Source organism: Montipora foliosa, chromosome 11 (assembly GCF_036669935.1).
Source record: "Montipora foliosa isolate CH-2021 chromosome 11, ASM3666993v2, whole genome shotgun sequence".
Lineage (NCBI taxonomy): Eukaryota > Metazoa > Cnidaria > Anthozoa > Scleractinia > Acroporidae > Montipora > Montipora foliosa.
The window spans coordinates 20,761,282-20,776,646 of NC_090879.1; the positions used below are offsets into that span (position 1 = coordinate 20,761,282).

At 38.4% G+C, this 15,365-nt stretch overlaps 2 protein-coding genes across 3 annotated transcripts in view; both read left to right on the forward strand.

Moving 5' to 3' along the window:
• Positions 1–700: 700 nt before the first annotated feature.
• On the forward strand, positions 701–13,038 carry LOC137976198 (cilia- and flagella-associated protein 119-like). Its single transcript, XM_068823495.1, has 13 exons — positions 701–792; positions 871–902; positions 1,012–1,077; positions 1,512–1,598; positions 2,794–2,876; positions 3,419–3,489; positions 3,602–3,672; positions 4,078–4,123; positions 4,452–4,512; positions 4,838–4,878; positions 5,893–5,947; positions 7,005–7,069; positions 12,686–13,038. Exons 1-13 carry the CDS (start codon positions 775–777, stop codon positions 12,809–12,811), a joined length of 822 nt encoding a protein of 273 aa, XP_068679596.1. The 5' UTR covers positions 701–774; the 3' UTR covers positions 12,812–13,038.
• Positions 13,039–13,497: 459 nt separating this feature from the next.
• Positions 13,498–15,365, forward strand: part of LOC137975997 (uncharacterized) — a 6,150-nt gene continuing 4,282 nt past the window's right edge. The window contains exon 1 of one of the 2 annotated variants that reach the window (XM_068823240.1): positions 13,498–13,552. Coding sequence is in view for 1 of the 2 variants with exons in the window: in XM_068823239.1 (XP_068679340.1) it covers positions 14,496–14,583 (88 nt within the window). In the remaining variant the exon portion in view is untranslated. Of the gene's footprint in view, positions 13,553–14,449; positions 14,584–15,365 lie in introns of those variants that run through there. The other variant, XM_068823239.1, reaches the window with a different exon arrangement.

Sequence of the window (15,365 nt, forward strand, 5' to 3'; positions counted from 1 at the left end):
AGGAAGTCGGTAAGTAATTCGGAAGCCCCAGAATTTGGAGGGACATTCAAAATCTAAAACTAGTTTCAGTGCTGTTTGATTTTTTCTACCTCAGAAATATATAAATCACAAAAATAATAAAACGACGAGGTTTGAACTATGTCTTATACCGCACGGGAATTCTCTCACGCTGCTAAAAAGTGATTACTGTTGCTGTTGCAAAAGTACCGTGGGAAACATTACATCAGTCTCTTTGAGGCGAAATCCGTGGAATAAGGTCTTGTCGAAGCCATTCAGAATTACGGAAACATCAAATTATAGAAGAAGAGCACATTTGTGTCGTTTCCACGAAAGATTTGTCGATCGTGTTGCTTGCACGATGGCATTCTCATTGCATTCTGAACGATGGAATGTACGCTGAAACACCAAAAATACACTCACCGAAAGTGTCAGAGGTTTCATCTTCACTTGCTCTTACAGCAAGCCAATGATCATTTCTCCAGTTTCTTTGTGTGTAAGGCTAAAATTCTTGTTTCTCGAACACTTTCAACCCGCCATTTCTACTGTTAACGGTTTTCTCTTTTCTGCTTCCGTTTAAACTCAACCATACGTCATAAGACCGGAACCCACGTTTTCTGGGAAAATGGAGTCGATTATCCCAGAGTCTCTCCGGGCGCTCACCCGCTGGCCAAGAAGCCCGAGGACTCTGGGTACGAGATTGCTACCAAGCGGGCTCAGCATCATACTGTCGCTTGGAAACAAAGAAAAACGACAGGATTGAAGGGCAAACCAAAAATGCCTTCACAAGACCAGGTAATCTGACCTGTGTTTCCTTTCAATAAATTATTGAGGCTAGTGATATCTCCAATAAATTCTATGTCCATTCCTCAGCGAAAAAAGTTTAAAGCAAGAGTCTTGGTGTGGTACGTAAATTACTAAAATTGAGAAGATTTTTTTTAACTGAGCTTTTGTTTTGTTTTCAGGATTCCCGATGAGTTCATCTTATTAAGTGCTCTTATTTATTTGTTGCAGGACTGATTTAACTCTTGACAATGTAGAGGACATTCAAAAAAGTAACACGCCAGCGGATATGCAATGGTCAGTGCAATTCAGGATCGAAAGCTGCTCTCCTAAATTTTAACGTGTCATGTCATTTCTGACCCCAACCCCTGTGGTATGGATGAGTAAGATTCCAGGGGCGGCGCCTTTGAAACAGGATTCCTACCAGACGTCATCCTTGGGGGCTTTTGGACCATAATTGGAACATCCCAGTGGGTCAGAGAGGCTCCATAATGGCATGGATTATTGTCATAGGTTTTTTTTTTCTCACACCTATAAACTGTGAAATGACTGCCACGTAGGGGGAGGGAGGGGGTGGGGGTAAGGCAGTATTGAGCAACTTCTACTAGGATGCAGCCTTCAATTTAATTTTTGTGTCCAACATGTGTGTTGACCTCATGACCCCTAAGTTGATTACGTATTTCTTATAATACTTATTGGAAACTTAAGCTTACATTGTCTTGTCTTTGTAGCCTTTTAGCAGATATTCTACATCTTAATGAGTGGAAAGAAGATCTCAGACAGGGCATATTAGTAGATCTTTATTTTTATACTTTGCAATATCCTTTACATTAAGATGTTTTGATCAGTAAATATAGCTGTTAGAAGAGGACATTAATGGATCTGCGGAAATGCGGTATCTGTTAATTTTTAGCGCGGTAATTCGGAAATTGTAGTCCGAAAAGTTCAGAATTGCGGTATGATCAAACCCTGCAGAAAGCGATTCTCGTATGTTTTGGTTCACACAGGCAGCCCAAGCTCAGTATACGATTTATAGACTTTGTATGGGAAAATTACATTCTGCACTCTCATTGGCCAAGTGTTTCAAATTATTTTTGTCCAATGAGAGTGCAGAATGTAATACGATCGCCATCAAGCTATAACGGCTATACCCACACATCTAGCTGAGCACATGGGAAGATAATTTATAGAGAGCAGAACATTATTATCCGCCAAAAATCGCTTTGTGGTCCCGGAGTGGAGTTGATGTGATAGGAAATTTATCTGGCTTTAAGGCTGTGGTGTTTCTATAGCGATTCAGATAATAATTCAGTTTTCAGCAAAATATCCAAACAGATCAAATTCTGTGATAAAAGGTGGTAAAAACATGTCTTAAGACAGTCTTTAAACCCCCCAGGGGGGGGGGGGAGGGGGGAGACTCCCACACAAAAAGGGGAGGGATGCTTGTCATCTCTCGCATAGGGTTGTAAATTTTGGATTTTGGTCTTACTTAGGGTGTTCTGGGAAAAATGCCATCATATGTAGCCGTGAAGGTCTCCTTTAGGGTTGCGTGTGAAGAAATGTAAAAGTGTATATTTTGTACGTATATTTTTAATTCTTCTTATTTACTTGACTGTTTCACATAACCTGTAGAAAGGCCTCTTTTAGGAGTCAAAAAAAGCCTGAGCCATGCCCAGAATAGGTTTAATTTAAAATTTCCGATGAGCATCCCTACCCTTTTTATATGGGAGTCCACCCCCCCACCACCCCAGGCTTTAAACATTATAAGGTGCCTACAAATGTCTCTCAAAGGCATTTGGCTTAATTTGCTTGTTGGGTACCCTTGTATATATTTGGAGAACAGATACTTGATAAGGAAAAAGAAGTTGTTAATATATCTTAGGTCATCACACTTTTGAATCTTACTTGTGCAGTAACTAAACGAAAGCTTGAACAATTGGCAGGATGTATCCTGACTGTAAACACACTGCAACCATTATCGATTAAGCGAAAGGTTTCTTTAACAACTCTCATGTTTGCTAAAGACAATGGATTTACAAGTGAACAGATGTCAGCATGGTTCTCAATAATCAAATCTGTCCACGAAATGGCTGTAGGTGAGGACCCATTTGTGATCATTATTTAAATAACAGATTTTTTTGGACAATACTCTTTTAGAAAGATGCCATCAAGACCACACCTATGTACATTTCCCAAGGTGAAACCAGAATAAGATGCCTGCACCCGAAAGACATCTGTTTCACAGTGGTGTCATCTTGAAAAAAGTTGGATATACATGTAAACCTTTAAGAAACCATAACAATAAGCCAAAAAAACAAACCAAAACTAAAAAAGGGGTTACTCATTGCTTCCAGCACAAATCAACATGGGAAACATCTGCTAAAAAATGAGAGACATGTTAGAGCTCATTAAAAATAAAACTGCCATGTATTTGAACTACAGTTTGGTGTAAAATCATTGCCATTGAGAAAGCTATTCACTTGAGGCACTGAAAGCTAAGTCTGGAAAGGGACCCAGTGTTGTGATTGCTCTTAACATAGCTTTACCATACAATATTTCAACGCCTTTTAAGACACAAATACTCAGAGAGAAGATGTTGCATATCTTATTATGTAAACTTATTACTTCACATTAACAGACACTCCATATGGCAATGTTGAACCAGTGTTTGAATTCTTCAAGGAGCTTCTTCTTTGTCACTCTGTGAAGGTCAGTTAAAGCAGACAATGTGATAAGACAAATTTGAGGTGGTTATTATTCCTTTAAAGTTGTAACGTGTGTGATTAATTTCCATTTATTTTCTCGACCCTTTTGATTGCAGAGGCCACCTTACAGCATTGCTCTTTTCTCTGTGGATCAAGTTAAAAGATTAACTACATATACTGTTAATACGTAAGAAGCAATTTATTATTGTATACTGTAAAACTTTAAAAACTTTTTGAAAAGATAATTGCAGCATTACAACACTTTTCTCACGTTTTAGTTTACACCTTGATGTTTGGTGTCACGCTGTAAATAGTACCCGCTTTTGTATTATGTCATGTTGTAATAATTTTTTCATCTACCCGTAGACTTTATAACTGTTCACACGTAGGAACTCATTAAACTGATGATGGCATAAGCATGCCGAAACATGTCTTTTAAAAAAGTTGTCTGTTTCTTACAGTATTTATCATACTTGCTACTATTGCGACCTTATGGAAATATTATAATAATTGTATGCATTCAACCGTCTTTTATTTCTTTAATAAGTCACCCTTTGTAATAAGCATCAATACTTTTAATTATCAATTCAAGGTACTTCAGACATTTTAAGATGTACAAGTATGCATTTACACCAAAGGTAGGAGTGAAGGGTTGAAGGTCCCAGAGTTTTTTCACTCATTAATTAGTGAAATGATGATACATTTGTTAAGTAGATATTTGATATGTTTCTCAGACAAGAAAAGAGATTGCAGAGTTCTGTCCAGAAGGAATGGTTGCACCCAAAATTTGGGCAAAAATTTGAAGTCTTAGGGAGTTTTATGCTCTCTCGTTGGCTTGATAGAGTTCTTTTCTTTATTTGTTCTTCACATTGAATTAATCTTTTTCATATAGTCTCGTCTTTAATAAATAATTATTATTGCAGGAAATCAGACAAAAATTGTTACTTTTCCTTTAATTTTTTACAGGTGCGTCTAGATCTGAGTTTCGAGTATGTGGGACTGCCAGTTACTCCTGAACCCCCGCAAGGTAAGAAATTTAAGTGTGTCACCAAGGTGAGGTTAGCTGCCCGAGACATGTAGGAGTGGGTTTCCAACAGTAGAAGCCATCTCCTAGACTCAGGATGCTTCTATAGCTGACAGGTCCTGGCAATCCAGCCATAAGGAAAGACAAGCACCAAACACACTGATAAACAATGGAGGGGAAGATTTAAGGAAGGAGATGTTTGTTGCAAAACACTCTATTGTTCTGGTTAATGAGCATGAGGAATTCTGATTTATGCACAAATATAACAAGAATGCTGAAAATAACTTGCAAATAATAATAATGTTTTTTGTGTCTGAATTTTTTGTAGTTGGTGACGATGAAGAGGAAGATGAAGAAGAGTTGGGACAGGTGAGAGATTGTTCATGTTGATGAAAATGACTGTTTTGAATTTGTTTTCTCGTAACTTATTTTACCCTTGATGCCTGAGAAGTGTTTTAACCTCCAGTGAATAAAGCACCTGTAAATCGTTTCCTTGTTGTTGCTTAATTTGCTTATTGGTGCAGCAGCCTGTAGAACCTTGGAGATATTTGTTTGGCAACCCCAGTACTTTAAAATATTTTAAACAAGTTGTCCCTTTCTAGCTTACCTTCCTGTCATTCGAACCCTCTTTCCTTTCAAAATTACCAGAACTGCTCTCGTCTCCATTGCAATTAATCTAACTGAACGAAATGATATGTGTGAAATGAATCATATATTGAACTGCAGCGTACATAACTGCGGGGATCATAGCTCCACTTGATTTCATATCCGCAGTTCAATAAATGATTCATTTCATATATTATTTCGTTCATTTATTCACATTGGAAGTCACAAATGACCAGCTCCCAACATCAGTGGCTTCACAGCTCAGTTAGTTAGAGCATCGCAGTGGCATCGCGAGGTCATGGATTCAAACTCTGTTGAATTCCTGAATTTTTCAGTCTTCTCCATACAATAATTGTCAAAACTGTGAGGATCATAGCTTCATTCATTATCTTATTGTTTATTTCACACAATGAATGAAAGGATTGTACATATTTGAAGTGCAGATTATAGATGAAAATGTAGAATTGATCCTCACATTGAACTGGACAATTTAAGCAATTATTGTCCCTTATAGACATCGAAAAAATTTCATGCAGCTTCAACAGGATTTGAACCCAAATTGACCTCTGTGATAAGGGACAATTAATTAAATTGTCCAGCTCAGTTAAATTGTCCAGTTCAGTGCAAGGATCACTTCTACATTTTGCTTATTTCACCTTACTTTTTACTTCTGTGTTCTCAAAGATTTTGATATATATAGTTTCCTGGTTTCTAGTTAAAAGTCTTAGGATAACCCATGAGTGAAGTGTTGAATTTTTAAATGTTTTTCTCTGAAAGGCTGAGGAAGAAACTGACAAAACCGAGGAAACAGCAGCTGTTGCAGAGGAAGAAGGTGTTGATTTGAATATTATTTTCTCCTTCAAAATTGACAATGGTACATGGTACATGGTACCCAGTTCTTCTGCGGCAAGCACACTTCCCCAGCATTCAGATTTCCCAGCGAATTTTGACCCTAGTTTGCAAACATGGACCTGCTAACAAAAGAAGTCAACTGAGGTTGAAGCACTCCATAATAATGATTTAGGGATTTGTTCTTAGAGCTGATTTTAGTGATTTCGTCACCCTGGGTCCAGTTGTTCAAAAGCCACAAAAAACACTAATCCACGATTAAATACCAACCAAAAATGAGTTTTTCCCACCCAAAACGCTTTTAATAATCTAATTTTATGCTGAAGGAAAACAAAAAAGTCTAACTCAAAATTGAAGGCTAAGAATCTTGTGGGAACATGTTTGATCCATAAATAAACTGAAAGAAAACTTTCCACCAGTGCAGGATTGTTTGGAGGGGGTGGGGAGGGGGGTGGTGTTTAGACGGTTGGTCCCAATGTAAGTGTAGCATAGTGCACGATAACTAATTTTGGTCTTAGACTCCCTGTGCTTGTAGTGCTAAATTTTATTATAAAACTAGCGGAGAGATTTACACCTTTTGGAAGCATTTATCTTTTTCAGATAGAGACGGCTTACTTTGGATCGGTATTCATGACCTCAAATTAATTTTTAATTTTTAGGGCGGGGCACCATATACCATCTAATGCTCCATTTCAAACTTTTTTCTCAAGTGTAAATGACCCTGAATTTAACCCCCAATGTTTTTTCTGAAGAACATGAACTACTGACATTGAGGGGCTAAACTGAGAAAAGGGGAAAATTTTCTTTTTCCTTACAAAAGTGCTAAAACTGTGACTCAGCAAGAACCATCTCACCAGATGCAATGGTGGATTCCTGCTTGGAGCATTACCGATCCATTTCTTCCTCCCAGCATGGTGTGTTCGAAGAAAGCACGTGTGGGCATCACTGAAAACCATAAGTGATGGCCATCTAAAAGAATGGTCTGGTTTGACTGCTTAAATGGTCCGCACTAAAATTTAGTAAATTTTTCCTGATTACAGACACGCCAGCAGTGAAAGAGCTTAGAGCTATTATCAACTCAGCTCTGTCCGAGCAAGTTCAACAGGTAATTGTAGAAAAAGCTGTGTGGAAAATGGTTGAACATTTCTAGGCAACGCATTTGTCTTAATTGCTGTCTATATTTTAGATACACAGGTTGAAATTCACGACCAGGCATAAACTTCATCAAGTTCTGGGAGCAGAAACGGTTGATTCACAAACGGCTTTTTATAGTACTCTTAGACCAAAACTGTGCTTCTGAAGTCGAGACGTGATGCTCTCTTTTTCAATTTGAATCTTTTCACTCCATTTCGTTCTTCCTTATTCAACTGGAGGTCCATTTCCACATACAACCCATGGATCAACTTGTGTGTTTCTACAGCGATGTTTCTCATGACGTCACCCATTGTCATTAATATGCCAACCATGACCTAATTGGCTGTTGAAACAATGACTTCTTTTGTTCTGTGATTGGCAAATTTGAATATCAAAAGAAATGTAACGTTAATGTTTGTATACAAGAAATATAGCTATAGAGTGTTTTAACGTGACGTCACGACGACCATGTTGGTGTCCCTAAACAAAGGAACGGTGACAATGTTGGTGTCCCTAACTAATCCCCGGGAATTGAACTCCATTATCATGCAAACATGTTTTTTTTGTTTTTTTTTGTTTTTTAGTATGGGAGCAAATGTACTCCCATGGGAAGTTTGTGCTGAAACCACGGCACCAGTGTAGAAGTGTTGTTTGGGGTCTAGTTAACACGAAAAGTTTTGGTGCCAAGCTTGCAACTTGCTCAGGTGGAATTTAAGGGGTGTCCAATTTCTGACATTGGAAAGCCAGCACGGAAAAGAGGCTGGATCATAAATTACCTTGTAACTTCCACGTAAATGGCCGTAAGCAAGCCAAATTTGGCTACTTCATTAATACTGATGATCTGAGCTGATATTTGACATTTCGACCATTAAATAGTGGTCACATGACCTGATAGCATGGAAACGAGGCTCAGATAAAAATACCGCTTACCTTCCACAACAAAGGTCATTTCCACATCAAACTTGGCTTCTTTATCAATGCCGGTGCTCCCAATTGATATTGAGTGGTTTGAACAACTAACGTCTGTTGACATAACGACACTGGAAATGACAGACAAGGCAAATTTTATTTTTTTCAGTAATAAATACACAATCTTGATGGCCTTACACTCTGCGTCATCGTAATGTTTGAAAATTGCTGATTTGTACATGTTTATACATTGCGGTCACTACTTGAAAAGTATGCTTCGGCTAAGTCACGTATCGTAACTATCAGACCTGCTGCACCTTGGTACTCAGATCACATCAGGTCTGAAAAAAACTAAAAGAAAGAAACTGGAACGCAAATGGCGCAGAGATAAACTCACGATCCAACGAGAAATGTATGTTGAACAGTGTGCTCGCGTTGATAAACTAATTCACGACTCCAAGATGCAGTTTTATGCCAATATAATTGATCAAAACGCAAATAAACAACGTGCGCTGTTCTTATCCATTGGAAAAATGTTAAACGTTGAAAGCCGACAGGAAATTACCGTCACATCGAAGTGAATGTGACCTTGCAAACAACTTTGTAGACTTCTTCAGTAACAAGGTGGAGCGAATACGTATGAGACTTCCACCAGTAACCTTTTTATTCATGCTTAAATATTAACGCATCATGTAACAACACCCGTCCTGGAACTTTGTGAGTTTTCCCCAACATCAGTAAATGAGTTGTCGTCTCTTTTGAAAACTATGTCGTCAAAGTCATGCGTTTTATACCCGATTCCGGCCATCTTAAAGACAGAGTGTTATGACACCCTGCTGCCTTTTATACTGACATTGTTAATCTGTCTTTTATCACTGCGACTGTACCTACAGCCTTCAAAGAAGCAGTCGTTGACCCCATACTGCAAAAAGGACTCTCTAGATCGTGAAGTGTACAAGAACTTCAGACCTATTTCGAACTGAGAAGATTGTAGCATTGCGTCTCAATCACCATCTCGAGGATGAAAGTCTACATGTGATTTATCAATCAGCATATAAGAAAGGCCATGGCACTGAAACAGCGCTTACGCGAATACACAATGACATTCTACGTGCCATTGACGACGGAGAGTGTGTTAATGGTGTTACTAGACCTCTCAGGGGCGTTTGACATGGTAGACCATGATATTCTCATTACTAGGCTAAAACATCGTTTTGGGATTACTGGGAAAGCCTTGGGTTGGATACAGTATTCTTTATGTGGGAGGAGCCAGTTCGTAAGGTTAGGGTTAGGGTTAGGGTTACCTAATCTCATTTGTGGTGTTCCTCCGGGCTCAGTGCTCGGTCCCATCCTATACTCAATATACACCTCACCTCTCACAGATATCATCAGTAAACACAACATGAACCATCATGTTTGCGCTGATGATAGCCAAATTTATGTGTCTTTCAAGCCGAGTGCTGCTGGCGAACCAACTACATCCAAACATCGCATTTAGTCATGTATTCATGATGTTAATAAATTGGATGTCAGCCAATAAATAGGTTGATGCTCAACCACGACAAAACTGAGCTCCTTGTCTTCACGCCTGTCATCGACCACAACCCGCGCTAGAATCTATTCTTGTTTGTTCAGACGGTATTTACTCATCGAGCTCAGCAAAGAACATCGGTGCCTGGTTCAACATTGTCATGTCTATGGACAAACAATTAAACAGCGAATGTCAGTCTGCTTTCTACCACCTACGTAACATTGCTCAAATCAATAAACATCTCTCTTTCCGTCACCGTGAAACTTTGATCCACTTATCTAAGGTTGACCAATATAATATACTACTCTTAGGTCTTAGGCAGGATTAAGTCCGAAATCTCCATTATGTCCTGAATTCAGCAACCCGACTTCTAGCAGGCTCATGTAAACGCGAGCATATTACACCTGTGCTAAGAGATCTGCATTGGTTACCCGTTCATGAACGTATTCGTTTTAAAATTTACTAATGACCTTTAAATGTCTTAATCAACTGGAGCCATCCTATCTAAGTGACCTTTTAATTCACTATCGACCATTAAGAACATTGCGTTCATCTGATAAACAATTACTAGTACGGCCGCTCGCATCTTAAAGCTTATGGGTAGCGAGCTTTCTCCGTTATTGCTCTAAAACTGTGGAATACCCTCCCATTGAGTTTTAGACGTTGCAAGTCAGCAGAATCTGTTAAGTCCACTCTTAAGACATACCTTTTCAGAAGTTACTTTAAATTGTAAGAATCATTAAGTATTACGTTTTCTCAGTCTTTCTTATATTACTTAGTTTTTTCCTTATCACTCATCGTTGTAAAGCGCTGTTGCTTCAGCAGAGAAACAGCGCTATATAAGAAGATTATTATTATTATTATTTATTATTATTATAAAGTAGTAGTAGTAGTTTTATTATTATTATTATTATTATTATTATTATTATTATTATTATTATTATTATTAGGAGTAGTAGTAGTAGTAGTCTCTTGCGTTTGTTAAGCCGCTACGAATGGATGATGTGACAAGTTGATTTGAAGATGACGGAGAAAAAGTATAGCATTGATGTGTATGATATCGATTCATAGCGACTTAACAAACGCAAGAGACTAAACATGTATAAATTAGCCATTTTCAAACATTTTCGATGACACAGAGTGTAAGGCCATCACGATTGTGCATTTGTTAGTGAAAAAAATACATTTGGCTTGCCTGTAATTCCCAATGTTGTTATGTTAATTAAAGTTTATCCTATTGATGTTAGTTAATCAACTACTCAATGTCAACATTATTGAGAGCAGCGGCATTGATAAAGCAGCCAAGTTTGATGAGTCATTGACCATTGTCGTGGCTGCTATCAGGTCACGTGACCACTATTTAATAGTCAAAATGTCAAATAACAGCTCAGATCATCAGTATTAATGAAGCAGCCAAATTTGGCGTGATTACGGCCATTTTCATGGAAGTTACAAGGTAATTTATAATCCAGCCTTTTCTCCATGCTGGCTTTCCAATGTCAGAAATTGGACCCCCTTAAATTCCGTCAGAGTAAGTTGCAATCTTGGCACCAAAACTTTTCATGTTTACTAGACCCCAAACAATACTTCTACGCTGGTGCCGTTTGCTCCCGGACTATTCGGTGGAAAGGAAAGGAAAAAGGAACTTTATTTAAGTGTCTAATCTTCTAGCGCCGAAGAGCACTAATTAGGGACACTGTAAATTGAAATTAACAAGTTAACGCAAATCAAATCAAATTTTGGTTTTTGAGGTTACTGATCACGTGAGTGAAGACACTCTATAGGTTCTCCTCTAAGTGCCCCTAACCCCAAAATAATTTTTTCGCTAAAATGAATCTTTTCACCTGTTCGAAACGCATTGCGACCATTTTTTCCTTTTTCTAACATATCCTGCAATTTTATAGGCTTCAAAAGTTGCGAAAATCCAAGCATTTTTTGTTCACGACCGAGTCAGAAGGGGAGTGGGTCTATTCCTGATTTGACATCACAATCTACTTTGCATGCATGTTTACAAAGAGTTAATGCAATTTAAATCAGTTTGTGACGTCAAATCAGGAATAGACCCACTCCCCTTTGGAAGCCTATAAAAAGGCAGGATTTGTTAGAAAAGGGAAAAAAAGGCCGCAATGCGTTTCGAACAGGTGCAAAGACTCATTTTAGCGAAAAAATATTTTGGGGTTAGGGGCACTTTACATGTAAGTCATCTGTGTGCAAAATTAGGAAGCCCCAGCTCTTTCAATCTATCTTGCTGCTCTATATAGGCTGACTCTGGTACTAGTTTCTTGGCTGTTCTTGTACCTTTTTAATCAGAGTAATATCTTTCGTAAACCGAGGAGGCGGTACTACATTGTAGCACTTTCAAAATATTGCGTACAATTCTGCAAGATCGACCTTATATTACACCTCTCCTAACATCTACAACATTCAATCCAATTTTATTCCTGCAAAGTTGGTACACTCTTTCATGACTTTTTCCATGCCAAACGACTCAGAATAATCACAAATTAGTACAATAACGCGAAGTTGTGTTTTTATATGATGTTTTCGAAGCCATCTCGGTCGGCCTTGCTTCGGCTTCCTGTTAACATCGTAAAAATGGACGTCTCTCGTTATTAGTCTTCTTTTTCGAGGTCAAGCCCACGAAGGCATGAACTCATGCTAAGGAAACTCGTTCGTCGTTCTCAATTTATATTAGGGACCTTAAGATCTACGACTGCGACGTCGACGAAAACGTCACCTCAAAATAGAACTTTGCTCTAGTATTAGTCTTTCGCGATTATTCCATCTCATTCACGTCGTACAATGTGGGCGAAGTATCCTAAAAATAAATTGGTACTAGCGGTTTCAGACTGAAAATAGAGAATGAAAGATTCTCTGTTGCATGCTCACGTTGTCGTCAAAACCTAAAATTTAGTGATTTCACGTCGTCGTCACGCAGAGAACCGCAAAAATATGAGCTAAAATCCGTGCTGCACGTGCAGCACGATTATTTATGCACTTTTAACCAATGATATCATTGTTTTGTGGCGTTTTCGTCGACGTCGTCGTCGTAGATCTAAAGCTCCCTATTGACTCACACTTGATTACTGGGACAACGATTTCATTGATTACGAGATCATGACCTAGTATTATATTTTTTCATTTCAGCTTAAAACCAGTGTAGATCAACAGATAAAAGCTAAGGATGAAGAGATCGCTAAGAAGATGGGTATTTCTGGCGACGTTCCGCTTCCTTCAAAAAGTCCAAAACAAAAAATCAAGAAGGGAAAATAAACTAGGGCTGTAAAAATAGTAACTTATATTGTTAGCCTATTACAACCATCTTCAATTTTAAATACAGTTTTCCTTGCATTTTTATGTTTAATGCTTGTTCTCAGAATTTTGTAAGTTTAGAATATTTAAGTCAGCTATACATCTGGTTATATTTTATCTTGTATAAATTATCATTTTTTCGTTTCATTTTTTCGCCGTCAATGATTAAATCTTGCATAATAACGTAATATCGCGCACAATCAATGATCTTGACTGCAACAAACTTGTCCGATTGGTTATCAGCAGTCCTGGATTCTCTCTAAATTCTGCCCCCAGTCAGTGGCAATGTGTCCATTACCAATTCGAACTTCATCATCGCCAATTACAGACGAATATATAAAATTTTAAACTTAAGTGGAATTTAGTCCCTTAAAATTGGTCAATGTGATCGTTTGTTCTATTCCTCCAATGACTCCATTTTCCAGTTCGTCAATTTTCTGAGCTTTTGTTTTACGAATTTATTTTGCAGTTGGATCCTCAATCAAACTTAGTAATTTATTTCCGCTTTGCGCACTCGCCAAGATTGCGGTTTTTCAAAGCGTTATAAGGTTCTCCTGGGTTACTCTTTCAAACGAATTTCCATCTGGGCGAGCGAACTTTCCCTCATTGTTTTTTAGAACACCCACGGGAAAGAAGCAGTTGGCTCTGCTTCTATGAGTTGACCCATGATGAAGGAAGGTCATCGAAAGTAGACTCAGTGAGGTATTTTTTGGTTTCGCAACCTTTTGGCTCTTTTACTGGCCCGGGAGTCATGTGCGAGAGCCCTTCGGTTCTTTACTTGAACTGGGCAAAGGAGTTTTGGTTTACAAACTCTCCCAAAACATGACGAGTTGGCTGTAGCGTTTAGTGCAGGCGTATATTAACGGAAGCACACTCACCTTCCCAAATTGTTTAGTCTCCATTATGGGTTTTGAAGCAGAAAGAGGTTTTGCGATATGCTGACCCTTCTGAAAAACAGTCGCGCACATGTGCGCACGGCATCTCGCGCACACATGTGCTAGCTTCAGGGTAGCTTGGCCAGGGAGTTCTTAATATAAACAAGACCGCAGTCTTTGGTAAACACCCACAGAGCCGAAATTTGTTGTCCGAGATAACCGGATGTCTGTTTGGTTGCCTTTTCTGCGTCGTTGTGGGATTGATGCATAGCAATTATTGCTTTTTGCACAAACTAAAACACTTGAAAGAAAAAAAGGGAGAAAAAATCTTCGTTCTCCCAAGGCCCTCCCAAGGTACATATCTCGTAGTCGCAGTGGTCTTTTATTTGAGTTCTATACGCTGTTAAGCTTAACAGAGTGAAACAGAAAAGCTGAATGCCTGAGCACATCAAGCGTTTAATTCCAGTAATCCCCGAAAAACAGAGTACCACCATTCGCATAGGTTTAGTGTAGCTATTAAGTACATTCTCGTCGAATTTTCAAATAAATCTTTCGACGCCACCTCTCAGCCAGGTTGAAAACAACCAGTCAACCAGAACGAAATATTCAAATCGCTAGTAATGAACGAGTTATGAAAAATCTTTTTCCGTTTACTTTTCTTAAAAAAATCCTTTAGCATTTTTTGTGGATTGTAAGATCAATATCAGTGGGTTACATTGATGATTTGAAAGAGAGAATGAGTCACACTGATTGTCACATGTCAAGAATGAATGATATGGAGTCATTCCTGTCAATCATCTGTCATTCGCTGTCATCAAAATTCAAAGCGAAATTCGCCTGAGGTTACTTCACAGAATGGTGAGTGTACTTTCTTTACCGAATAATTTGCCCTCTTTGGCCTTGTGCTGGCCTTTTTTTCATGGTAGGGGTAACATAGTTTTCTCAATGTTACCTTGATCAAGCGTCCCATTACGATCTTTTCTCAACGAGGAAAATTATCAGACACAAAGGGAAGTGTCTTCAAGTTGGTTTAATATTTCAGAGCTGCTTTTCGAAATTTTCGCAGGTTCTTTACGCTAGATATTTAAGAAAGGGCCGCAATCAGAGATATTCACGGGCGAAAATAAAAAAATGGACTGAAATCCTCCTTGAATCAACATATCAACGATTTTAATGGCATTACTATGATAGGAAAACTATTTACGCAAGTAAATGACGTGACGGCTGTGGAGAGAGTATCAAGAAGTTAAATATACGGACCCATATGGTGTTCGACTTTGGCATTAGCTTCTCACAAGAAGCTCAAAACATGTGGTTATTTAGTGTCATTTTATTTCTGTTGAGTTTTTTGCACTCTTGACCGTATTTTTAAATTCATATGCGTTACATATCACCGCTGAGGGACAAAATCACGCATCATTGGTTTCGCAACGTCACGCGCGACTTTCAAAAGGTAGAAGCTTCCTTTTGTCGATATTAGGCTAAGCACTTTAAAGTGCAACTTATGTCGCAGTTTCGTGAAGAACCAATTTGCCCGAAAAATTGTCATGTGTAACATACACTCAGTCAGAAATGTCCATGGTTTTTTTGTTGCCGCAATTCTTGAGATAAGTAGTAGTCAATTAGTTTTAAACTTTCCG

Bases quoted from the DNA above. Each gene is read 5' to 3' on its own strand.
- LOC137976198 (XM_068823495.1), top strand. The intron at 1,078-1,511 runs GTCAGTGCAATT...TTGTCTTTGTAG, and splicing joins ACGCCAGCGGATATGCAATG to CCTTTTAGCAGATATTCTAC. The intron at 2,877-3,418 runs GTGAGGACCCAT...TCACATTAACAG, and splicing joins TGTCCACGAAATGGCTGTAG to ACACTCCATATGGCAATGTT.